Genomic DNA, 27,634 nt, shown 5'->3' with positions numbered 1-27,634 from the left:
CGCTACTAACTGAAGGTCAGAATAGTGCCGGGTCACTCGCTATTTGGGCCCGGCACATACTATTTCTAACTCAGGATCGTGTCAAGACGTCCTGAGAACCCGCTACAAGCTGACCAATCACAAAATTCGCTTCCTGTTGGCGCGCTTTTAAGCCAATGGGAAAATTCGTTATAGGCAGCAAGGCTGCCACGTCGACACCAAGCGTCTCGACGACTCAACGACGCTACCAATTTTCATTCTACAACTATCTGTCTAACCGCTTCGCTCAGAGATTCTACAACGTGTCTTTGCTACGTGCAACCTCGTGCTTGAACCGCTTCGCTTATTAACTTGTGTGAAACTAAATCAAATCGCTACGCTAAATTATCCTCAATTCTTAGTCAGTAAATCAAGGCTGCTATTTATTGAGAATAAATAAATTATTCTTGTGATAATAAGTTAATTGTTAATTAATTATTATTGAAGTAACCGCTACTGACCACGTGTCAATTTTTATACGTGAATAAAATATCTGAGTTGCATTCGCTATCGCGTATAAATTTATCTAGTTGCATTCGCTATTGTATATATTTCTCATAATTTTAAGGTGTAAATCAGTGTAAATAAATCTATAATTTAATTTATAATAAAATCTGTGTAATTTTTAATTGTTTAACAAAACTCGCCTAAACCAGATCCATTAGTTTTATTCGCTCATTTTACATTTTGGTCCTTCGAGCCGGATTTGGCGAAATTTAAACAATTAAAAATTATTTAAAAAAAAAATCAAAAAAAAAATTGTGAGAAAAAAAGTGTAGTGTCAGTTCTGTGTCGTGAAAATCGCTAAGTGCCGTGGGCATTGCTGAGCACTGCTAGAGTGCTGCCCAGGGTGATCTATTTTACACACCGGTGTAAAAAGACTTTTAAAACAGAAAAGATCGAAAACTTAGCGTCGGTTTCACGTCATCGCGTCCATTTTGTGTGCCACGTATTAACAAGATGGCCGCCGAAGCTCAAATTGCTCTTCAAATGCAACGCATCGACACGATGCGCAATATGTCCAACCGCTTGACTGACGCTGTACTCGCTACCCAAGGTGCTGCCGCCATTGACGCTGAACTCGCTATCCTGACGGAGTTGTGGAACCGCTTCAATTCGACTCACGAGAGGCTATACGAAGACGTACCTGAGATCATTACCAACGAATATCATACAGGTAACGCTTATGAAACCGCTAACGTTGCTTATACCTCTCTTAGAGTGAGACTCAGCGCTGCTAGACCCGCTCCAGAACCTGCTCATGAAGTTCAGCCCGCTAATCACGATCAGACCGCTTACTTTGGTGGAGTGCATAAATCTAACCTGCCACAAATCAAGCTGCCAACTTTCCAAGGGTCGTATGACGAGTGGGACTCGTTCAAGGACTTGTTCACGTCTCTCGTCATTAATGAAGATTCGCTAACTGGGTCTCAGAAGATGCATTACCTGAAGACGCAGGTAAAAGGTGAGGCCGCTGCATTACTCGCTAATCTCCAGATCACAGATGACGCTTTCCAACCCGCTTGGGAGTTGCTGAATACTCGCTACACAAATCCACGTCGATTGCTCGATATGCATATCGATGATTTGCTGGATCGCCAACCGCTAACTTCACACTCTGCTGCTGATTTGGACGCACTGTTACTCGCTAACAAAAAATCGCTGGACGCTATCGCTGCATTGGGAATTCCAATTGGTGAGTTGGACCCCTTTTTAATTCGTTTGACTGTTCGCTGCTTGCCTTCAGATCTGAGGGTGGAATGGATGGCTTCGCTTGGGTTATCCAATGAGTTTCCCACTTACCAACAGCTGCACGATATGCTCAAGGCCAAGGTTCGTGCGTGGGAAAACTCAGAGATTGGCGCTAAAATAACCTCAACGCAAGTTAAGAGTACCAGTGAGAGACCACTATCACCAAAGTCTTACGCTAAGTCAGCCGCTACAACCAAACAAGTTAAGTTTGGGAGCAGTAAATCCGCTACTCCTGCTAGATCAACGCCATCTACATCCACCGGTTCCGCTAGCTACGTCGCTTTCACTCCCAAGGAGCGTACGAGTGAACCGGGCATGTGCCCAATCTGCAGGGAGAAGCACTTCGTTCTATTTTGCCCCAGCTACCAGAAGGCGTCGCCACTGAACCGAAGGACGATTGTTCAGCATTACCGCTTATGCTTTAACTGTTTGGGACGCCATCGCTACGCTGACTGCAGGACTAAGCAGAAGTGCCGCCATTGTGATCAGCCACATCACACGTCGACTCATCTTGACGATGGTGCTGCCGCTAAACCAGCACAGGACGCTCCTGTAGCTGACCCAGGTAACAAATAGTTCCAATTTTGGTAACTTTTGTTTTGAATTCGCTAACTTAGTCTGCTTTCAGCTCATTCGCTCAATGTTTTACTCGCTACCGCTATTGTTAAGTTGAATTTGCTAACAGGAAGTACATGTACAGCCCGTGTACTTATTGATCAAGGATCGGAGTTATCCTTTGTGACGCATTCGCTAATCAAGAAGCTGGATATTCAACTCAGTAAAGCAGCTGTACCATTACGTGGAATTGGTAATGTGTCAGCTGGGCATTCGCTTGGGTCATGCAAGATGACGCTGCATTCGCTACACAACAACGCTTCTATTACCATCCAAGCTCATGTGCTTGCTCTATTGACGGTAAACTTACCGTCATTTACGCTAACTAAGAAAAAGAAATGGCCGCATATAACTGGGCTACAACTCGCTGATCCAGACTTCTTGACATCAAGACCTATTGACATCATTCTGGGTGCAGCACCAGCTGCACATATAATCAACGCTAAAATACGAAAAGGAAGTGAAAATGACCCAATCGCTCAGTCAACATCACTTGGTTGGATCATATATGGATCTGTGGACACCGCTACATCAAAATTGACCGCTCATGGTCATCATGTCGCTGTTGATGATCAACTACAAGACTTGTTAACCAAGTTTTGGTACCAAGAAGAGCCACAGACAGAATTCGCTACACGCTATACTGAAGAAGAAGAAGAGTGTGAACAACACTTTGTCAATACACACGACAGACAGTCTGATGGTCGATATGTCGTTCGCTTGCCGCTTAAATCTTCGCCAAGTCAACTGGGTGATTCGCTCAGAGCTGCACAATACGCTTTACTACGTCTTCGCAAACGACTGGAAGCTGATCCAGTCTACAAGAAGTTGTACTTCGACTTCCTGAAGGAGTATGAAGACTTGGGGCACATGAAACGTCTGAAATTAAAGGAATTACCACCGAACAGCTACCTGTTGCCTCATCATGGGGTTCTGAAAGAGCAGAGCACTACCACCAAGCTCAGAGTGGTATTCAATGGGTCCTGGAAAACTACATCTGGCGTATCTGTCAACGAGATACTTCATGTGGGCCCAAAGATCCAAGTTGACATCAGTGATGTACTTATTCGCATTCGGTGCCATCGCTATTTATTCGCTACTGACGTTACAAAAATGTTTCGTCAGATTGCAGTTGACAAGGAAGATCATCATCTACAGTGCATACTCTGGTTTGACGAAGATGACATCCCAATAGTATTTGCACTCGCTACTGTTACTTATGGAACAACATCGGCTCCATATCTCGCTGGAAGAGCACTCTTACAACTCGCTGAAGACGAAGGGAAAAAATTTCCGAAGGCTGTCGAACCGCTAACTAATACACGCTACGTTGACGACATCTATGGAGGTGCAGATGAACTCGCTGAGGCAATCCAAGTTGCTCTCGACACAAAAAATATGTGCGCCACAGGATGTTTTCCGCTTGCCAAGTGGGCAAGTAATTCAACTGAATTACTTTCTCAAGTCGCTCCAAGTGAAACCCAAGAAGATACACCAAGAGAGCTTGGGGATACTACAGTAAAAGTGCTCGGGCTAACCTGGAATTCAACACAGGATAAATTCCAGTTCGGATATTCGCTTCTAGAAGCATCACCAACAACTAAACGCACAATTTTATCTGAAATTGCTCGCTTGTTTGACCCACTGGGTTTCTTGGCACCGATTATCGTGAGAGCCAAGATGTTCATGCAGAAGCTCTGGCTGCAGAACTTTGACTGGGATGCTACGCTATCACCGTCGCTTCTTCAAGAATGGAATTTGTTTCGAGATGAACTACATCAGATCTCGAAGATTCAGATACCTCGCTGGAATCATGTTAAAAATGGTGTATCAATTGAATTACATGGATTCTCTGACGCTTCACAACTCGCTATGGCTGCTGTAGTTTATCTAAAAGTTACTGACGCTACTGGAAGCTCCAATATCTCGCTAGTGTGTGCCAAAACACAAGTTGCACCACTGAAGCCTATAACTATACCAAGAATGGAGCTCAATGCCGCTGTCTTACTCGCTCAACTGATACTCTACGTCAAGAAGGTTTTGAAACTTGAAAACGTTCCAGTTTTCATGTGGACAGACTCCGCTGTATCCTTAACGTGGATACGAAACAACCCAGCTAGATGGAAAGTCTACATTCGCAACAGAGTTACCAAGATTCAAGAATCGCTACCAAGTGTCAACTGGGATTTTGTTCCTGGAAAACTTAACCCAGCTGACTGCGCTTCAAGAGGTTTAACAGCAGCCAAACTAGAACAGCATTCGCTATGGTGGACGGGACCAAAGTGGCTCAGTCAATCAAAAGATAACTGGCCATCTTTTGATATCCCTACGCAGACGGTATCACATCTTGAAGAACGTCCAGGTCTGGTTTTTACCATCTTCAAGGCAGATTCACACCCGCTATACACGCTACTAGAAAAATTCTCTAAGTTGTCACCTTTACTTCGCACGCTTGGAATCTGTCTTCGTGCCATCGCTAAATTTAAAAAAGTGCCACAGTCCACACTGGACACACCACTCTCTACAGTTGACCTGGAACTCGCTAAGACTTTGCTGATCAAGTATACTCAAAGTCAGTACTATTCGCAAGAGCTGAAACTATTGAAGGATGGTGATTCTCTACACCGAAGTCATCATCTCGCTAAATTGATTCCCTACGTCGACTACAACGGAGTACTCAGAGTTGGCGGTCGCTTGAAGAATTCGCTGCTGGATGATGAACAGAAAAATCCAGCTATTTTACCAAGGTCATCACGCTTAAGTACGCTATTGATAGATCATTCGCATCGAAGAACATACCATGGGGGAACTCAATTGACTCTCGCTGATCTACGGAGATCTGTCTGGATAGAAGGTGGTCGAGTTCCAGTCAGATCACACATTCTTCGCTGCGTCGTGTGCACGAGACATAGAGGTGTTCGCGCACAACAATTAATGGGACAATTGCCATCCGCTCGTGTAAGACCATCTAAAGCATTCTTACACACTGGAATAGACTACGCTGGGCCAGTAACACTGAAGACTTTCCAAGGTCGAGGTGCCAAAACCTATAAAGGATGGATCGCTGTGTTTGTATGTCTCGCTACGTCCGCTATACATATTGAAATTGTCACCGATTACTCTACTGACGCTTTCGTCGCAGCATTTAGAAGATTCACTAGTCGAAGAGGCGCCTGCAGTATCCTATACTCGGACTGTGGTACAAATTTTGTAGGAGCAGACGCCACGCTAAAGAAAGAATTCGCAGCAGGATCGAGACAGCTAAAAGAACTTCAGTATTTACTCGCTACAGATGGCACAGACTGGAAGTTCAACCCACCAAGTGCTCCCCACTTTGGTGGCAAGTGGGAAGCAGCCGTAAAGTCAATCAAGTTCCATCTCATACGAACTATTGGTGAATCGCTATTGACTTACGACCAACTCGCTACAGTCTTAACACAAATTGAGGCTGTGTTAAATTCAAGACCGATCGCTCCGCTATCTGAAGATCCTGCAGATTTAACCGCTCTAACTCCTGGACATTTTCTCATCGGTGAACCACTAATCGCCGTACCTGGGCCCTCGCTACTGGAAAATAATTCAGCTACGTTGTCACGCTGGCAACAATTACAACAAATGTTCCAGAGATTTTGGAGTAGATGGTCATCAGAGTACCTGCAACGTCATCAATCTATTTCGAAGTGGCATAATCCGCAAAACAACATCAAAGTGGGTTCATTAGTCTTGTTGACTGATGAAAGATTCCCACCATCAAAATGGCCGCTTGCTCGAGTACTCGCATTACATCCAGGCAGAGATGGCCTGACTCGAGTAGTCACGCTGAAGACCGCTACCACGGAACTTGTACGACCAATCGCTAAGCTGTGTGTACTACCAGTGCACTCTCCAGAAGACAATCCAGTCGACACAGTCGCCAGCGCTGGGGAGAATGTTCAGTCACGAGCTTGATTAATTTAAATCAAGCTTCGTGCATTTCCGCTCGGTTCGGGAGAAGCCGAGCTCGCTACTAACTGAAGGTCAGAATAGTGCCGGGTCACTCGCTATTTGGGCCCGGCACATACTATTTCTAACTCAGGATCGTGTCAAGACGTCCTGAGAACCCGCTACAAGCTGACCAATCACAAAATTCGCTTCCTGTTGGCGCGCTTTTAAGCCAATGGGAAAATTCGTTATAGGCAGCAAGGCTGCCACGTCGACACCAAGCGTCTCGACGACTCAACGACGCTACCAATTTTCATTCTACAACTATCTGTCTAACCGCTTCGCTCAGAGATTCTACAACGTGTCTTTGCTACGTGCAACCTCGTGCTTGAACCGCTTCGCTTATTAACTTGTGTGAAACTAAATCAAATCGCTACGCTAAATTATCCTCAATTCTTAGTCAGTAAATCAAGGCTGCTATTTATTGAGAATAAATAAATTATTCTTGTGATAATAAGTTAATTGTTAATTAATTATTATTGAAGTAACCGCTACTGACCACGTGTCAATTTTTATACGTGAATAAAATATCTGAGTTGCATTCGCTATCGCGTATAAATTTATCTAGTTGCATTCGCTATTGTATATATTTCTCATAATTTTAAGGTGTAAATCAGTGTAAATAAATCTATAATTTAATTTATAATAAAATCTGTGTAATTTTTAATTGTTTAACAAAACTCGCCTAAACCAGATCCATTAGTTTTATTCGCTCATTTTACAACTACTATTAATAATTAAACTATAACTAGTTATGGTACAATTATAAAGTTGTTGATTGTTCATTTGTCGACTCATTACTTTGATAACGGAAACGATAGTAGGCAACTTTCATGCGATCCCAAATATTTTCAAGTGAATCCATAGCTGCTCTTATATCAAGTGTTATGTCCGCCGCTGTAATTTAAATTTATTATCTGGAATTCCTTCCTTTGGTAGCGATAGGAAAATTTTGACTAGTTATTTTGAGGATGCGGACAACTATAAAGAATATAAGGAAGATTTTCACTTCCTATATTCAGTATTTGTTGTAGGTTTTTCGAAGAGTACGAACCCAAACGCTTTCGAGCTTTGTGACGTTGCATTTATAAATTGATCAACAAAGAGAAAAGATATTGAAATTGTCTCTAACTTACCTTTAGATGATTCTTTCTTCTAACACGGCAGGCTTTTATCCCTCCAGGACTTTGCATCTCACTCGGCCTCCTCCTGAAGGATTTGATTGAATGGGCGCAGCTGAGGTTGTAGGATAAAGTCTTATGTGCTACTTTCGAATGAAACTCGCAAGGTTGAAGTTATGATCTCTAGTCCTTTTATTAAACGTTTCAATTTCAATATTTTTTAATTGAACTTCAGTTAGACACTACAACTTTCCAAACTAAATCGACTGGAGATTGGATTATAGATTATATTTATTTTGTATCACTATTCAATCGAACCGAATTTTTAATCTAATTTTAAAATTTATAATAGATAATTTAGATCTAGTTCTTGACTTTTCAATGAAAACGCGAATTCCGACAGTAAAATTAGTTGCTTTTTATAAAGATTTGTATTAAATATCCGCTATTGACTTTTCGACGCAAACGCAGATTGCTGCAATAAGATTCACGAAATTTTCGCGATTTCGTTATTCGCGGTCCGTACACGGAGATAAATTTCCTGTTGCAGCAACACGAAAAAATCCTGTTGTAGCAACAGAATAAATACTGTTGTTGCGACTTAATAGTAAAATATAGTTACACAGTAAAAAATTTTGCGTCATTGCGTCAAAAAACTTAATGTCAAAGATTTAACACTTTTTTGTGTTGATTTAACAGAATAAATGTTAAATAAACACATAAAACTATTAAATTTCTAACACTAAGTTTTTTGACGCAATGACGCAAAATTTTTTACTGTGTAACTATATTTTTCTATTCAGTCGCAACAACAGTATTTATTCTGTTGCTACAACAGGATTTTTTCGTGTTGCTGCAACGTGCCTGCCTCCTGTTGCAGCAACAGGAAATTTTTTTCCGTGTAGGATTCAAGATTACGAGATCTGATATTCGACTAAGGCCCTGAGCCATGGTGCTCAGGTTAGTTAAAAACTTTCATTGATGTTTGATGGGAGTAAATAAATTGTTGTCAATGGTGGAAAACGACAACAAGTTTTTATTTATTCGTCAATCATTATTGCAAAAATCGTCGCACTACTTTTATACGCATCAATGGTTTTTTGAAGTACATCTTTTCCATATCTATCGATGATTTAATCGTGACGATAAAAGGGCAATTCATGCCTGAAATTTTTTGAATTATTATTATTGATATTTTTAGAAAAATTAATTAATTGAATGACATCTTTTAAGATCTATTTAAAATACTGAAAAAGATTTCAATTAATATAGTGCTAATAAGATTTTATTTGATATAAATTTTATAGAACTGATCCAGTAAAACATTATTGAAATTTGAAATATATAATTTTAATTAGCATTCAGTAAATTTTTTTTATCGAATTATTAAAGAAGCTCAATGTCAATTTATTTTAAATGGTAATTAAACGAAATTAATTAAGTCTTAACAAAATAATATGGTTCTAATTTCTCAGACAATATGTGGAAGTTATTAGTAAATATATGGATATTATTATTATATTTATAAAGGTGTTACACAATGCGGGTGTTATTATTAAATATATAAATATATATATATTAGGGTGTGTCAAAAAAATCAACTAATGATTTTTTCGAATGGCCGTGGAATTCTGTCAGAGGATGTCAAAATAAAGTTTCTGTGAAAATATGAGCTCTTAATATCGATATTTAGAGCTTTAGATAAACTTTTCTCAAATTTCGCATAAATTCCAAGTTATTTACATTTTAATGTTAAGCTCTTATAATCGATCAGAACACTGTTTTTTTTTAAGAGCTTGATATTGAAAGGGAAATAACTAGAAAGTTATGGGGAATTTGAAAAAAGTTTATTCAGAATAGTTTGTAGGAAATAAATTCTCTACAAAAAAGATCTCGTGGCATTTTGTGATAAGTCTGATAGTTTCGCCGGAAAATTAAAAAGAACTCGAAATTCATTATAAATTTGACTTCAAGCTCCAATAACTTTTCAACAGACGAATTTATCAAAAAATGATAAGAAACTTTTTTTGTGGAACGATTAACTCCCGTCAAAAACATATCCTGAGCTCATCTGTACAATGAGCCATTGCCGAGATATAAAATTCCAAGCTTAAAATTTTTTTTTTTCCTATGTTATTTAAATGGAAAATAGAAAATTATGATTCGCGACCTCTAAATATCAATATTAAGAGCTCATATGTTCACAGAAACTTTATTTTGACATCCTCTGACGGAATTCCACGGCCATTCGAAAAAAAAACAGTCGATTTTTCTGACAAACCTTAATATATATATATATATATACTAGGGTGCTTCGTTTGAAACTTTTCAAAAATTCGGGAAGTTGTTGGTTTCGGTCCTATTTTCGAAAATCGAATTTCTAAATTTTGATTTTTTTTTTTGCAATTATCTATAGCTCTGCGGCATTGAAAGATATTAAGTCGCTATTAGACAGAAATTACAGAGGAATCTTTCCTCTAAAAGTGCTTGTAGCTAATTTACGTTTTGTCTGACCTCACTGGTAAAAAATCTTAAAGCCAATTTTTCTGAAATTTCATGGTTTTTTTTTTTTATTTTACTCGCCAACCACCAACTTTACAACAAAATCGTAGAGGACTCATTTTATAGAAAATTTGATTTCCTATAAAAAACGTCATTTAAGCCATTACCATAAAGCTAGTAGTTTCCGAGATAAATCTAATTAAATATCTCAAAATTAGAAAAATCGCTGTTTTATCCGAGATTTCAGTACTTCTTTATAAAATTATGACCGAAGAAATATATAATATACATTGGTAAAACATCACCAAAAATATGGCAAGTAATACGAAATTGACTCCTATTACACTTACCTCCATCTTTTCTTATCTTAACCCAAATGTCTTTGTTTGACCATTGGAAGCTTTTTCAATCACTACCTCTCTCAGTACAAAGATAATTGCTTCATACTTTTTATAATTACATATAAATGTGTAATATGTATTTTCATATTTTATTCTTATACATGATAGGTTCTCTAAATAATATTTAGAGTGTATATTTAGAGTATTGTTCAATTATTAGTAAAATTATTTATCAATTAAACTCTTCCCTTTATAAATAATTTAATTTTAGTTTAAGTTCAAATTTGAAACATGTGCTGTAATAACGGCTTTTTTAAGAAGCTAACTAATTGATCCATTGTCAGATATCATCGCATGCATGATTTTCAAATAAAATAAATGATAAAAGAATAAAACGACGGCAATGTCACAATAGTAATTGAATCGTCTCAATTTTTATCATAAATTGATTAGAATTATAATTTAATCATACTTAAGAAGACAAAATCCATAGTATGGGATAAAGAAGAATATTTATTATGCGTCTTTACATGTTTTAGAAATTAAAGTCAACTGTTTATTTCTTCAAATCAAGTTGATACTCGAAAACGATTCTAAATGTTCTTGTTCGTCACCGCCTGAAATCGAGTGCAACATTTCCTTAGAACCTTTCTTATTCGTCGGTGATTAGGTATGGTGACGGAGCCTTAAAAAAAATTTTTGGATAATAGTCAAACATAATTCAGTTCTAAATTACTTCATTTAATCTAAATAGTATATATATATATATATATATTAGGGTGCTTCGTTTTTGGCGAAAGTATTTTTTTTGTTGCTCATCAAGCAAAATATTGTTTCTTATGCTAAAACAAAAATTCCTGCCAAGTCTGACCTCTTAATTCCAATCCTAAGTATTTTCCATTTGATTTCCAAGATTTCCCATTTAAAATACACGTAAAATAAATTACTGTTTTTTTTAACTTTCTAATACTCAGCTGTGTTTCATGATATCATCGCAGTTGTGGTCGCAAGTTGTAGGGCGTTTGGTATTCTTCAAAAGTGCCTATAGTATCTTACCTCTAATTCCAGCTGTTTCACTGATGCCCGCTGAGGAAGTCATTTTTCATATCAAATTGACCTTTATTGCCTTGCAGAACGTAAGCCAATGAATGCACACCAAAAATGTAAATGGGAATTTTATAGGAAATTTTATTCCCTTTAAAAAAAGCCCTATGAGTCAAGTCGCTAAAGCCCATAATTTCCGAGTTATAGAAGTATTCATAAATTAAAAAATAAAATAGCAATTGCCATTTTTTTTTTAATATTATATTTTTTAAGTTATTAAAACTCCTATAACTCGAAAATTATCGGCTTTAGCGACTTGAATCATAGGGCTTTTTTTGAAGGGAATAAAAGATTCTATAAAATTCCCATGTAAATTATTGGTGTGCATTCATTGGCTTACGTTCTGCAAGGCAATAAAGGTCAATTTGATATGAAAAATGACTTCCTCAGCGGGCATCAGTGAAACAGCTGGAATTAGAGGTAAGATACTATAGGCACTTTTGAAGAATACCAAACGCCCTACAACTTGCGACCACAACTGCGATGATATCATGAAACACAGCTGAGTATTAGAAAGTTAAAAAAAACAGTAATTTATTTTACGTGTATTTTAAATGGGAAATCTTGGAAATCAAATGGAAAATACTTAGGATTGGAATTAAGAGGTCAGACTTGGCAGGAATTTTTGTTTTAGCATAAGAAACAATATTTTGCTCGATGAGCAACAAAAAAAATGCTTTCGCCGAAAACGAAGCACCCTAATATATATCAGCTTCAGCCTCAGCTTCGCCTCGAGCATCATGACGCGCAGTGCAGGAATCTCCAACTTTCTGCCCTTGTAGTGTAATATACTATTTTTTAACTTTGAGTATTTTTAACTCGTTAACAAATCAAAAGATCAAGTAGACAAATACACATTTTTCTAGGAAATTGAACGCTCTACAAAAAACGGTCTCATCATTTTTTTAATAGATTATCACAAAATGTTATACAAGCTTTTTTGTTGACAATTTTATTATCTAGAAATTACTATCAACAAAGTTTTTCAAATTCCGCATTGTTATCTAGTTGTTTCCATTTTAATTTCAAGCTTTTAAAAGAGCGGTTCTGATCAATTTCAAGAGCTCGACATTAAAATGAAAATAACTAGAAAATAATACGGAATTTGAAAAAACTTTACTGATAATAATTTGTAGAGAGTGAAATTGGCAACAAAAAAGAACCTACATAATTAATTTCTGTTTTAATTATAATTATTATTCATTTCTGTTTTATTGTAAATATTGTTTTGTTATTAATTCGAAGCAATGTTGAATTCAACATTTTTCTATGAATAATGAATTGAATTGAGTTAATTAATTGATAAGTTAAAATAATACATTTTTTTTTCTGTTATTAATTCATTAATTATTTTTTTCTCCTATTCGGCCCTCTGTAACTTCGTTTCTGTTGAGTTTAGAAAAAAAATGGACATAGACATTTTTGTAGAGAATTAAATTTCCTGAAGGATTGTCGAGAGCAAAATTAAAAAAAATTCTTCGTGTAGTAATTTTAAAAATAAAAAAAAAAATTTCACAATCTTATTTAAATGGGAAAGGAGACCTCCCCCCTTGCGCTAACTCAATTTTTAAGATATTGAATTCAATCTTTAGGAGAATTTTTTTTTCATATTGAAGAAACTTTTAAGATACGTCCAATCGAAAATAAAAAAAATTATTTTGACACAGTCTAATGTATATGTACATATTTCTTCCGAGTAAAAAAGATAAAAAAAATTGAAAATGTTGAGTTTAAGATTGATTTGAGCAAAAAACAAACTTGAATAACATTGTGGTAACTACTTGAAACTCACCGGATCTTGACTCTGCATTGATCGTTCTCTGGCCGCAACTCTCTGCAATAGTAAAAGAAGATAACAATTTGGAATTAGTTAAAATGAAAATTAAATCCAAAACAATTTATCGTATCCGATTTTGCGACATTTTCAGAGAAGCTGAGATCTCGGGTAAAAAAAAATTATATAGAATTATATATAATTATACAGAATTATATATATAACGCCAAGAAAACATCACAAATGATTATATATAAGCTTATATAATTATATACACGGAAAAAAACTGTGGTTCTTCTAATCACAATATTGTAGTAAAACATTTGTAGTAGCGGTCACTCCAATATATAGTTAAGGATACTACATAAATAGTACTGACGTTACTACACCTGGGGTTGAGATTATTCCAAATTCGAGTTGGCGTTTCTTTACTCCAACTTGTAGTAACCTCAACTACAGCTGCTGTTGTAGCAACTACAATTTTTTTCCCGTGCATGGTTATATATAAATAACAAGCAATCTCTAAATTCTATAATAGGTACATGGGTTTTACTACAACTTGTATTTTTAAATAACTGATCGGCACTTTACTATGTTTTGCTTTCAATTGTTAGATTAAAAACTACAATTCATTTTCACTTTTAACGAAAAACTTCCTTTAAAAAAATATCTCTCATACTAAAAAACAAAAACACTTTAAGCAAGTAAAAATTTTTCGATTTTAGCGTAAAAATATGTCGGTTTGAAAAAAAAATTTTGACTTAAGATAAAAGTATCAAGATAATTATTTATTTACTGCAAGATAAGATGAGATAAGATTTTGATTTTCCGAATCATAAAAATTTTTCTTGAATCAAAAATATTTTTCTGGATTCGAGTTGACTGTTGTTTGTATGTACACGGAGAAAAAAATATAGTAAAATATACTAAAAAATATGGGAATAATTGGTAAATTCAGATAGTAATATTGAAACGCTTATGATTTATATGAAAAATTCATAAACAGATAAGTAAATTTCACTGTCCCGTTTAGTAAATTTTACTATTCCGTTTCGTAAATTTCACTATTCCGTTTTGTAAATTTTACTATATTAGAATGGAAATAAATTAAATTAAATTTTTTTTAGCTTTAACTTTTTCTTATTATTATTACTATCATTTTGATTATTATTGTTATTTATGTCATTTGTATTGGTGTTGGTGTCGATTTGTGTTTTTTAAAAAATCACTAGGTTTCAATTGAGATTCGAACCCTGATCTCCCGTGCGCGAGTCCTTTCCTATGTCTAACGGCCCGATGTCTCCTTTAGACAACGATTTCAGAACTTGTAATACATATTTGTATATGCTATCCCTACTAAAATTTAATTTTATCTATACATAGTAGAATTTACTATACAGATAGTAAAAAATACAATTGTGTTAGCAAAAAATACATTACGCATAGTAATTTTTAGTATCTTATTATGTAATTATTACTAACTAGTAAATTTTACTAAACGTTTAGTAATAATTACAATACAGAATGTATTTTTTCATATCTGTTAGTAAATTTTACTATAAGATTGTAATTTTTACTATATTTTTTTCTCCGTGTAGGTCGTTTAGAAAATTTAATCAGCTTCAATTTGGCTTTTTTTTAACCTCGTAGGACGATTTGTTGCAGAGATATCAGCCTTCAAACAAAAAATGATCTTTTTGGCTTTGACCATAGATATTTCAGGAACTGATAATCGTACAGTAAATTTAAGGGTGGTGTTAAAAACTTAAATAAATTCCCTGCAAGACCCTTTCGCCATTTTTTGAAAAAAAAAAAAAATTTTCCCCAAAACTTTCCGCTGTTTTCGAGCTCACACTGAGAGAAATCTCAGTAGTTGCCACAACTAAAAAAAGACAACTACACTAGTCCCAAAAATTAAGGGATCGAAAAAAAATTTGAAATTTTTGGGTGATTTTCAATATGCTGTAACTCGGTAAAAAATGATCGTAGAGTGAAAATAAAAAAAGCAAATTGTAGCCTAAAGTTTCTAGTTTTCAAATCTGGACTTTAATTTTTTTATCATGCACGGTTCCAGAGTAATCTTAAGAAAACTGACGAAAAAAAAAAATTTCAAAATTTTTGCTCGTCCTTCAACAAGTCTATGGGCTTCAATAAATTTTTTTTGATAATCTGACCTTTAGGCTCTTTTAGGAAATTTTATGCTCTTTAATTTGGCGGCCTCAAAAAGTCTCTACGACGGTTTGGCGCCGAGTTATCATTGGTCAAAGCAAAATAGTCCATTTCAACCTCAAAGTGTCCTGAAAAAACCCTGAAAATTTCAAAGCACTGCGATTTTTCTTTATTAGTGTCCCGGAGCTTTAAATTCATTGGTTTTGCCAAAAATCACCATAATTGGTAGTTTCCCGGTTTCTGTTCATTTTTTCGATTTCAAAATGTTTTTTTCACCACTAATCTTGATTTCTTTAATCAAAATGATTGATTACCGGAAAAAATTGAAAAAAAAAAAAAAAAAAACGACGATATCCTTTATTCATCCATTATATCCAAAGTAACAGCAAGATTTCCGAATATCCTTAGTTATGCGAATTTTTATCTGTTTTTTAATAAACATTATCGCTTCAAAAAAAATTTTTCCATCAATAGCCACTAATTTTGTCATATAGAGAATGTTTTCCAGTTTTCAAAACTCTACTTCCATTCTCTGTTCGACCAATACGTCCGTAGATATTGATTATCGAAGCCAAAATGGACTTTTTTGCTTTGACCAATGATAACTCGGCACCAAACCGTCGTAGAGACTCTTTGAGGACGCCAAATTAAAGGGCATAGAATTTCCTAAAAGAGCCTAAAGGTCAGATTATCAACAAAAATTTATTAAAGTCTATAGACTTGTTGAAAGACGAGCAAAAATTTTGAAATTTTTTTTTTTCGTCAGTTTTTTTAAGATTACTCTGGAACCGTGCATGACAAAAAAATTGAAGTCCAGATCTCAAAACTAGAAAATTGAGGCTACAATTTGCTTTTTTTATTTTCACTCTACGATCATTTTTCACCGAGTTACAGCATGTTGAAAATCACCCAAAAATTTCGAATTTTTTTTCGATCTCTTAATTTTTGGGACTAGTGTATTTTAATTTAGTTGGTGTAACAAATTTAAATAGTTATTGTAACTATTTATTGTTCAGATGACTCTAAAAAATAGTTGAAGTAACTAAAATTAGTTTGTTATTTATTTTTAATTATCGCTACAATGAAAGCCAAGTGGTTACAATAAATGCTAACTAGTTAAATCAAATATTATTTGGTAATTAATCAAATTAAAATCGGGACTTAGAAAAATTTTCGGGATTTAAATAATACATTATTTCGATATGATCTGCATAGAAATTGTTAAATTTGCGTTCGACAAGTGTTTTTTTTTTTTTTTTTTTTTTGAGCACCGAAATCTTTTCAATCCCGAAACTTAACTCTGAAAAGTCTAAATCGTCCTAAGTTCCTGAGCCCAAAATTTATAAGACAAAAAAATTTGACCAAAATTTGTGAATGTTAGTCGATTCGAAGTTTCGTGACATGAATTTCTGTTTTATAATCAAAATATATTTTTTTTAGTGTGATATGAGATTCTTTTGTCCTGAAGGTTAATTTGTGAGCGAAAGCAATGAAGTTAAATATATATGCCTACTGGAAATAGAACTTTAAATGATTGAGAGACATCATGCATTGAAAAATTTAATTTCTGACATAAAAACATGAGAAAATTTTCTTTTTTACAAGCACACACGAGACACCTACGCACGTACGCACGTACATGCACTTTTGCTGTGAGAACAAACACAATAGCTAAATTTTTAAGAAACTTATTGAAAATATAATAAGTTTCTCTGAGCCTTACCGCATCTTCCTCCGGACTTGGAACAAACTCAACGTGCTGTAACGATGGAAAAATACGAGAGTGATTGTTCAATTGTTAGAGTACACATTAAATAGACAATTTTTTCATTTTACTTACAGGTGCGCCATGATCACCTTCACTTCTAAGCAGTGTTTTCACAGCCTGTTATAGTAAAACGATAAATAAACAAATTAAAATTTATTTCGGAAAATATGTATAAGATATGTTAAATATTTTTAGCCTTACCTCGTTACAATCATTGTTTTTAACACATTCTGTGAATGTATCAGCAGCTGTAAAATTTATCATAGTCAGAAATAACGCAAGAAATAAGATCAGTGGCTTCAATTTGAAGGTCATTTTCGCGGAGTAAGAATTAGTCCCTACCTGAAATTACAAGATTTTATAGGTAAAAATATAGAAACATTAATTTTGGCAATATCTAAAAATGTATGATAAGGGACTTGTTTAGTTTTAGAAAGCTTATCCGAAATTCTATGAAGGAATTAACTAGATCGATGAATAAATAACCTGACTCAAATCAAAGACTTGTAACTATCATTACTTACGGGTCGTAATTTAACCATCAACAATAATCTTTGTTCATCACAAATATTTGCTACGGTACCGAAAAATGAGTGGCATAGATTTCTTGCAGAAAATTGACTTATCTAGAAGTTCGCGTGGGTGTAAAAATTTAAAATTTTGACTCATCTCGAGATCTCTGAAACTATAGGTCCCATTGATTTAAAATTTAGCATACATGTTTCTTTCTCAATCTAGATGTTCTCTAGAAACGGATTACAAGAAATTCCTATTCAAACTAGACTTTTGAGCAATTTAACAAACCTATCTCTTCTCATTGATTATCTATCAAATGCGCTCTTCCTATAGATTATTACTAGACGTTACCAAAACTATATACCGTTGTCATAGCAATTGTTGCTATAATATACATTATAATAGTTGTCATGTGGCATAATAGTTTTTCATAAGAACATAATAATTTTTTGGCTGCTTCCCTTCTTGTTTCAAGTTTGGTCGACAGCATAATAAAAATTGGTAGGTTTTGAGCTAATATTTTTCTCCGTGTGTGACTGTTTAATTTGTAACGGCGTAAAATGAGTTACTTTATCGATCGTTGCTGGGTGCGCTAATTGAAGAGACTCGCACACGAGTCCCAATCATAACTAAGTAGGGGTGAAATATTCCTATAATTGCCGAAGACAATCGAGTGAATTTTACATAAATGCAAAACAGTAGCTGAGTCAGGGCGCACGGAAAAAAATGATATGTAAAAATGACAGATATGGGAATGTCAAAATTGTCATATTTATAGATAACAACTATCGAATTAACAGATAAAACTGTCAAATTTACAGAAATAATATGTGAAAATAACATAACCATACTATGTCAGATTTACAGATAAAAACAAATTTACAGAAACAATACGTAAAAAGTTGATTATCAAGTTATACAAAATTTACAAACCAAATTTCATTTTTAAATGAGGGAATCTGTAGATCACTTGAGTTTAAGCTTTTTTACATCGATTAAAAATAAATAGGGGCAAAAAATTTTAGGAATCCGTTTGACTAAAAAATATTCGTGAGTTTTCAAAGTCTTGGCAGCCCATTTTACCCTTCCCCCCGTCCCAAACACTTTTAATTTCAAAAATTTTGGAAGGACCATTTTGCCTCAATGGCCTATTTTGCCCCCAGGGGTCCACCCTCCCCCTTCCTCTATCTAATTTTTCTAGTTAAAACTTCGATTTTTAGAATATTTTTTAGTCAACATAAATTTCACATTTAACTCTCTAAAAACAAATTAGTGAAAAACATGTGACAATCACTATTTGCGAGTGAATAATCACTTATTACTAGTGAATAGTTACTATTTTCACTATTTCAAATTTAAGAGAGTATTTTTTAAGTGAATTTTGCATTTTTTAAATGTCATTATGACATCGAAAAACTATAAAATCAACAGTTTCCACAATATGAAAATAACATTTTTAACTTTGTGAAATTGACATTTTTGGGTTGACAGGGGTAAATCTGTTAATTTGACAGTTTTTTCTGTAATTTTGACAGAGTCGGTTTTTCCGTACAGTTAGAACTGGGAGACGTCCATGGACAACCAGGATACTGTTTGAGCATGCACGTGATATGGCAGATGAACGAGCAAAGATTACAGAAAGAACGAGAAGAGACAAAAGAGACCAAACGAGACAAAGACAGAGAAAAATAAGCATCAGAAAATTTGTGACAGGCATTCATTAAATTATTATTCTAGGCCCAGGCGAGAATTCTAATTTATATAAAATACCTAGTCGTTCATTGGGGTAATAAGTCGTTTCGCGTTTAGGCAAATTGTGTAATTAATTAATCGTTAATTATATATATAAGAGTAAATTTATCAAAAAGTCAGATATTGTCTTCCTAAATCCAGGCCAACCGGCCGGATTTAGTTCATCGTCCGAGATTCTAGGCAAGCAGCCGGAATTATTGAGTCGTAGAATTTTCTAGGCCTATGGTGTAAATCACTTGCCAGAAAACCTATTATTCTAGTTCTTAGTCTAGTCAACTCAATTAACTATTTAATTAATTCTATTTAATAATTAATTGTTCCGTCCAAAAGTAAATGAATTAATAAATACCTACGAATTAATTTAGTTAATAAAATTAAAGTAAATTAATCAAAAGGTCCTCGGTGTCTAATAATTACAATAATAATTGAAGTATTACTAAACGGAAAAGAAAAATTAAAATATTGCCTCAACCATCGAAATCGGTTCATTTGTTTAAGAAAAATCGTAGTCAGAAGAATACGAAAACTAATTCTCAACTTCCCGCTAAGAAAATCTGCGATAAAATGACGGATCGTCACAATTGTGGCGGCATCTTACTAAATTTTTCAATCATTAGCAAAAAAGATTGCGTCTAATCATCTAGCTGGTTGTGACTGACCAAATTCATGACCAAGCCCAAATCCGTGACCAAAAATTTGATGACGATCACAAATCATCTAGCTAGATGCGACTGACTAAATTTGTGACAAAAAAAAATTTTGACGTTCCGAAATGACGGACTCTGACCGGAAAATTTGAGACGGTCATGTCGCCATAGAACAGGCTCGTCATTTAGGTCCGTCGGTCACAAGACCGTCAGCGGACCGTCTTGTGACCAAAACTCAAAATGACGGTCATTCCGAGTCACTAGTTACAATTGAAGATAGTAACAGTAACCATTCGAGGTTTTTTACTGGAAAAACTTTATTACACTCTATAATTGATTATATTTTGGAGTCAATCGATGGAGTAATTTCTGAGAAATTAAAGAAAAAAAAACTAAAATAAAAATCGTTTATTTTTTCGTATTTATTTTATACCTTAGAGTCTAATCGATCGATCGATCGGAAATTCTCAGGAAAGTTGATGGTCAACAAGCTCTCTCGATTGCTGCAAGAACCTTTCTGATCGGTTAATAAGTTAAAAAAATTATACCAAGTTTGCACACATACATATCCACGTACACACACATACCCACATACATGCACTCAGACATCATTTTGAAATTAGTCAGACTAGCTTCCTAGATTCTCTAAACGTCAAGATCTGGTAGAACTTAACTTAATAACTTCTCTTTCTTTCGAAAATTTTCAATTTTCTTAGCGGGAAGTTAAAAAAAATCGAAAAATACCATGGAAACCTTGGTTGAGGAATGTAAAAAGATTGGCAAATATTAACTTCATCGGAATTACAAATTTCGACAGTGGGATGATTAGGCATGGAATGTCCCCTATGTATTATAGGAAAAATATATTTAAAACAGATGAAAGTACTTACTAGTCAGTTCCACACGTAACTTATTGTAACTAAACTTATTATGGATGAATCTCAATCATAATTGGGTTATTTAAGTGGTTCTTTATTATTTTAGCTGCCTGAAATTATTGCCAGTTCTGTATGTTATTATAAATGTAAACAGAAAAAAAAATAAATTATTTTTCTTAAAATTATATTTGTACCTGTAAAAACAAAAATATTCCAGTTTTATTCACAGACTTTTTTATTATTCAAGTGGTTCTCATAAGTAGAAATATGTGTGTCGAAATGAGTAGCGTTCGACAAATAACTAAAAAAAAATCTTCGGATCGGTTGGTCCTGCGGACTAGCCCCAAAACTTCCCGCTGTTTTCGAGCTCCTTAAAGCTTGAAAACATCCCGAATTGAAATCTCAAACGTTCGGTGAACGTTTAGAACGTTAAAACTAATGCAATTTTTATGTGCTAATACATCCTCGAAAACATTTTTTCTAGACTTTATCCCGATTTGAATGAACTATCGCTCATATTTTTAAGAGCTTTATCAAAAGTTTTCGTCTGTTTGAACTTGTTGACTAGCCTATCCCCTTGCATCCAAGATTTTATAAGAAAGACTCGTATATTTTTAACTCAATAAAAATAAATGAATAATTTTTTTTCGTCCGATCGTTATAATTGTAGTGTTACTATTTCTAATTTAAGTATGTGTTATTAATTTATTCAAGGTTGTTACGATTATATGAATACGATTGCAAAGGAAGTCACAGGTAGAAGCTATAGTTAATCATAAAATAGAAATTATCACTAAACTTTAATTTACATCCAGCAAAGCGGACATGTAACAGCTAGTTTTTTATAAAATTGACTTTTATGACCTAAATTAGAAACATCGATGCAAAAAATTTGTTATAGACTTATAAGTAAATAAATTATTTGTAATTGTAAGCAGTTATAATTTATTAAAAGACAAAACATGTTTTCAATGTCTAATATTATTTTCACATACATATTTTATTTTTTTTAAGTTTAGCAAGTGAAAGCCATTGTAATTAATAATTAATTTTTAAATTAATTCAGTGTAAGGCATTGATGGTGTATTTTAGATAAAAATAAAATAACAATTTATAGAAGACACGAGTTATATAACGATATTATTAATGAATAAGACATTGATAAGAAATATTTTATTTTGACTTAAAACGAAACTGATTGAAATATCAATAATTTTTAAGATTGAAGTGATTAAATTCTTAATATTTTATTATTTTAAATTAAGTAAAATACATTTTTGTAATGCTGATTAATATTCGTACATGAATTAAACTAAATTTAAATTTATTTTCGATAATGATAAATAATGCATGTATCGATTATATCATTAAATGTTTTATTATTATTTAAAATAAAATTTATTTCATGTCACAATAAAGAAAAAAGTTAATTTAATAATATGACAGCTAATACATTAATAAGCTCTTCAAACTATTTGACTGTTTTTATTTTTATTAACAGATTAATTACAACATAAATATCATTATAGTACACATATATGGATGCATACCAAAAATAAAATAATTACTACTATTAATAATTAAACTATAACTAGTTATGGTACAATTATAAAGTTGTTGATTGTTCATTTGTCGACTCATTACTTTGATAACGGAAACGATAGTAGGCAACTTTCATGCGATCCCAAATATTTTCAAGTGAATCCATAGCTGGTCTTACATCAAGTAATGCAAATTTATATTTGTCATCAACCATACCACCGTCGTAATAGTCAATAACATATCGTACATCTTTTCCACATCTATCGACGATCCAGTCGTGACGATCAAAAGGCAATTCATACCTAAAATTTTTTAATCATTATTATTTACATTTTTACAGAAATTAATTAAGTAAATGAGATCTTTTACGATCTATTAAAAATATTTAAGAAGATTTTAATAAATATAAATTTTATAGAATTGATCCAGTAAAACATTATTTAAATTTTAAATATATAATTTTAACTAGTATTCAGTTAATTTTTTTTTTTATCGAATTATTAAAGAAGCTCAATATCAATTTATTTTAAGTGGTAATTAATTGAACAAAATTAATTAAGTCTTAACAAAATAATATGGTTCTAATTTCTCAGACAATATGTGGGTGTTATTACTAAATATATGGGTATTATTATTATTATTATTATTATTATTATTATTATTATTATATTTATGAAGGTGTTATACAATGCGGGTGTTATTATAAAATACATATATATAAAATATATATATAGGGTAGAAACCGCAGCTGTGGACACTTCAAGGAAATTGATAACTTCAATCTATTTTTAAAAATAGTAAAAAAAGATAACATGCAATAAATTATTGATTAATAAACTCATAGATGCATAAATAATGTGGTAATTACATTACCATAAATAAGTATTAGTTATTTTAATTATTTAAAAAGTACTTAAAATCAATAGAAATATTTAGTTATACCAGGTTTAGGCACTCTCAAATGTGACCGTCACAATATATATTTCCAAGACATAAATTATTATATTTAAAAAATGTATAAAAACTTGTCAGCAAAATATTAGTTTTATTTTTTTTTATATGTTTAAAGCTATTGTCAAGTGTTCACTTCAGGTGTAGAGTCCAGAACCGGTAATTCTACTCTGATAATTAGTAGCGGCACCAATATCCCCAAAGTAACTCAGGTTGATTGGAAATACTCATACTAAATTTTAGAATAAAAAAAAAAAAGTAATAATAATTACCCTAATAATTGACGAATTTTCGCTCGAGGAGAATAATCTTTAGCTTTACCACCAAAACTCTTCAACTTTGGTGTACCACATTCTTTCGCATGTAATGCTTCCCATTTAAGTACTTCTTGCCAAGCTTGTTCATTATTAGCATTATGAATTTTAATAATATCCTCCATGTCTTTGGGTTTAATATCTTCATCTCTCCAACGCCAACCTTTTCTCAGCATAGCATTCCAAAACATTTGCTGAGATGGATACACCCAAAACTCACCTTCACCCGTAGATTTAGGTATCGATGATACTTGTCTATCTGTGGGCAATGGGAATGGCTGATCCGGAGCTGGATTTTGATTTGCTGGAGGCATCTGAACAACAATTATTGATAATTAAATTTTTAGTTTTGAAATTTCATTGTCAAGCAAATAATAATTTAAGTCAATTAATTAATACCATATTCATAGGATTTATTTGAGAGCTGTCCATATGATCAATAGGACATTCACTGGTAATTATTTGAGGTTTTTTATCTCCAGATTGATGCATTGGACATTCTGGAGGTGGAGTACCTTCAAATGATTTATGCACGTGGTGATTGTACTTTGGTTTTTCATTTATTTCACCATGAGGCACCGGTGTAATAACATCTTTAGCTAGGACACTTGCGATTGTTAATGTATTACCCATTTTTACTTTATATTTTATTTATCTAGAACAATAAAATTATATTTAATAAAATACATAAAGCATTAGAAACAATACTAATTTATTTTAACGGTTGTAACCTCAAAATTTATATGAAAAAATTCAATTTCAAAAGCATACAACACATAATTTGATGTAAATTATTTTAAAAAACTGAAATATAATTAAGAGATAACCTGTAGGTATGAAAATTAATTAAATTTAATGGTAGATAAATTTATAATTCAAATATAATAATTATCCCGCTCACCACTATTGATGATGTAATGTTAAAATATCTTATGTCAATAGAACACGTGAATAAATGTTAACATTTTATTACACAGTTGACTAAAATATCGGGATAATTTCCTTGTAATTTTTTTATCAATTTCAAAATTTTGTTTATTTATTTTTAAATCACTTTTTTAAGAACTGAGACACCTAAATCCCGAGCTCTCTGTTATTAGATATATTCTGATAGTTCTAACTTGAGACTCGAGCAGTGAAATATGTACATGTTTTCTCGCTGTAGTTTTTCTGTATTGCGTGGTTAGCTTTTGATGGTAGAGAACTTGAGTTGACTGATGATACAGTGGAATTTCAGCAACGAGTGTGCGGGTTCAATATATAAGGCCGAACTTCTCCTTAATTCTTAACCCCACTACTTGTTTCACTGTCTCCCACCCGATGTTACACATTCATATGTTATATATATATATGATATATATTAACAGCTGATATAAATTAGTAAGTGGTTGCTTTTTAATTTTTCATGCTAACAACATTATTATTTGTGGCACGTGGCCCAATAAGGACGATAGCCGATAAAGATCACAAAAAAAAAACATTAATATTTCCAATAATAAAAAGAAAAATAGTTCAGTTTTGGATAACAAACTTTTATAACCTCAAAATGATATATGAATTATATTTAATGCGTATTAAAGGTATAAAAATAAAATGTCAAAGTTAATTTATTTTTAATCACGAATGATATCTAAAGACTGTTGAATTTACTTCTCATATATTGAATAAATTTTGTGTGCAAATATTTTTTATTGTGCACATGTGGATGTTCAAAAACTACAAAAATCTATTACTTTTCTTTGAAAAATAAATTAAAATTTTTAGGCCTTAATTAGAAATATGAGTATTGATAAATTCAAATAAACATGTTAAAACCATAGGTCTCCCTGATTAGACGATACGATTTGTGAGGATTAAAAACGATTAAGAATTTAATCATCATTAATCAATATAATCGTCATAATTTTTCACATTTAATTGTCTCTAATCGTCAAAAGACGATTGTTTATTTTAGGATTAAAAACGACTAATGACCCTGTTTAGAAAATCTCTTAGATTCCAATAGATTCTCGTAAATTCCCATAGAGATTTTATATGAATGAGTTTTATGAGAAGTTCTATAGTTTAAGGCCTTATACATACAGCTATAAGAATCTATCGGATTTTTTAAGCAGGGGACGATTAAAAATTTCAAATCGTCATTTTGGTATCCCATACTATAATATATGGTAACCATTACCATAATATAGTAACGTTTACCATAATACTTTCACATGTGATATGGGAACTTTTCCCAGAAAGTATATCCCATAATTCCAAATAATCATTACCATAATGGTATGGGATGATATTTCATAAACGTACTAGGAACGGTTACCATAAATTTCTCTCCGTGTAATATAAGTACAATAGTAAAAACTATTGGTACATTATGATTTTTAATGCATTAATTTTTATAATCAACAGAAATTGTAATTCTGAATAATATGTTGTAATTTCTAATTTGAGTTTGGTAAAAGTTTTGATTTTTTTTTTTTAAGTTTCGAGATTACTCCTCGGATTGTAATTTTTTTTCCAAATTTAGTGAAAATTGTTTTATTTTTTTCCGTGTTTAAAGTTTCGGCAAGTTGTCCATGAATTTGATCGAGATAGGACAAAAGTAAACTGATGATGGTTAAAAGTCACAAAAAGTAATAACCGGCTTAGGGGGGCTGTTTTGCCCCTCCTGCCTCTACACTCTAATAGCTACTTTGTAGCAAAACGACGTCAAAATGTGGAACCGTTTAGTTTCACGGGGCTAGTCATTATTTACCAAAGCAAATTTAATGCAATAAAAGTATCCCATGCCCTAACGTAAGCAATAGTAAGACTTTATATTTTCACCTTACTGGAACGCCAATTGACAGGAACTTTGGCTGTATAATTTTTGTTGCTTGACATCTATTGGCGACAACAGATTTACACCAAAATACCTCGCTGTTTACGTCGATCTGACAGAAAATTTTGGAAATCCAAGCTTTGCAGTTAAATTGACGTTAAAATATTGGTCATGTTTGGCCGAACTCAATCCTGAGTAAACTTAGTTCGGCCAAACACGGCCATTAACTACAAGTTGACTATAACTTTCTCAGAAAGTAAAAATCTGTAAGCACAACATGAAGGCAACTTGACAGAGAAAGTTTCCATCAAGTTGTTGGTAACTTTTTACTCGCCCAACTATCCCCTGACAGCCAAGTTGGCAGCAAATTAGAGACAATCTACTGCAACAACTTGTCACCAAGTTAGCCACAGAAATTAGCATTTCCATAAGTTGACGGCAACTAATCACCAGCTTTCTAAGAAAGTTGATGGCAAAAGTTGGCATTCTATTAGTTGACGGAAAGTCGCTTTCGATTTTCTCAGATAGTTTGTGACAAGTTGCGAAAATAGATTGTTGCCAACTTTCTTGGAAAGTTGGTAACAACTTGTAGTGAACACTTACAATAGCTGAAAGTTGTCGTCAGATTGGTCGCAACTAACCCTCATAGCCAGAGTTTCTGTTTAGGAAATTGGTGTACGAAAGTTGCGAACAACTTGACGACGACCTGTTGTTGACAATTTTCAGCTTCTGTAACTGTTGCCAACAATTTTATCAGCAACTTGTCAACAATCTACTGCCTTAACCTGTCGACAACTTCCTGAGAAACTTGTAGACAACTTGTAGTCAACAGTTACACGAGCTAAAAATTGTCGACAAGTTTTTCGGAAAGTTGCCGTCAACTTATGGAAGCCCCAACTTTTGCGGCCAACTTAAAGACAGGTTGTGGCAGTAGATTGCTGATAAGTTGCGGCCAACTTGGCTATCAGGGAATATACACCAACTTTCTGCAGAAAGCCTTTCTATCAGAGTAAGTTTAAGAAAATTCCTACTTATCCAATTTACTAACACAAATCGACGGCTGATTTTTGT

The 27,634-nt window shown here is 33.4% G+C and overlaps 2 protein-coding genes across 4 annotated transcripts; one reads left to right on the top strand and one right to left on the bottom strand.

Annotated features, from left to right (window-relative positions):
• Positions 1-124: 124 nt before the first annotated feature.
• Positions 125-19,353, top strand: LOC103579934 (uncharacterized). The gene is made up of 3 exons (XM_053740758.1): positions 125-2,335; positions 2,399-6,320; positions 19,197-19,353. The coding sequence occupies exons 1-3, from the start codon at positions 979-981 to the stop codon at positions 19,351-19,353; spliced, it is 5,436 nt and encodes a 1,811-aa protein (XP_053596733.1). The 5' UTR covers positions 125-978.
• Positions 19,354-22,396: 3,043 nt separating this feature from the next.
• On the bottom strand, positions 22,397-24,997 carry LOC106693073 (holocytochrome c-type synthase). 3 transcript variants are annotated; one of them, XM_008556079.3, is made up of 4 exons: positions 24,647-24,997; positions 24,145-24,400; positions 23,704-24,059; positions 22,397-22,782 (listed from the first exon to the last, which is right to left on the bottom strand). In XM_008556079.3, the coding sequence occupies exons 2-4, from the start codon at positions 24,376-24,378 to the stop codon at positions 22,545-22,547; spliced, it is 828 nt and encodes a 275-aa protein (XP_008554301.3). In that variant the 5' UTR covers positions 24,379-24,400; positions 24,647-24,997; the 3' UTR covers positions 22,397-22,544. The 3 variants fall into 3 exon arrangements, with proteins under 3 accessions (XP_008554301.3, XP_053593486.1, XP_014299483.2); XM_053737511.1 differs by having other exon boundaries at positions 24,573-24,659; XM_014443997.2 differs by lacking the exon at positions 24,647-24,997 and adding an exon at positions 24,477-24,566.
• Positions 24,998-27,634: the final 2,637 nt, after the last annotated feature.

Source organism: Microplitis demolitor, chromosome 1, assembly GCF_026212275.2.
Source record: "Microplitis demolitor isolate Queensland-Clemson2020A chromosome 1, iyMicDemo2.1a, whole genome shotgun sequence".
Classification (NCBI taxonomy): domain Eukaryota; kingdom Metazoa; phylum Arthropoda; class Insecta; order Hymenoptera; family Braconidae; genus Microplitis; species Microplitis demolitor.
Note: the sequence above shows the minus strand (reverse complement) of the source record. Positions and strands in the feature narration are given on the sequence as shown.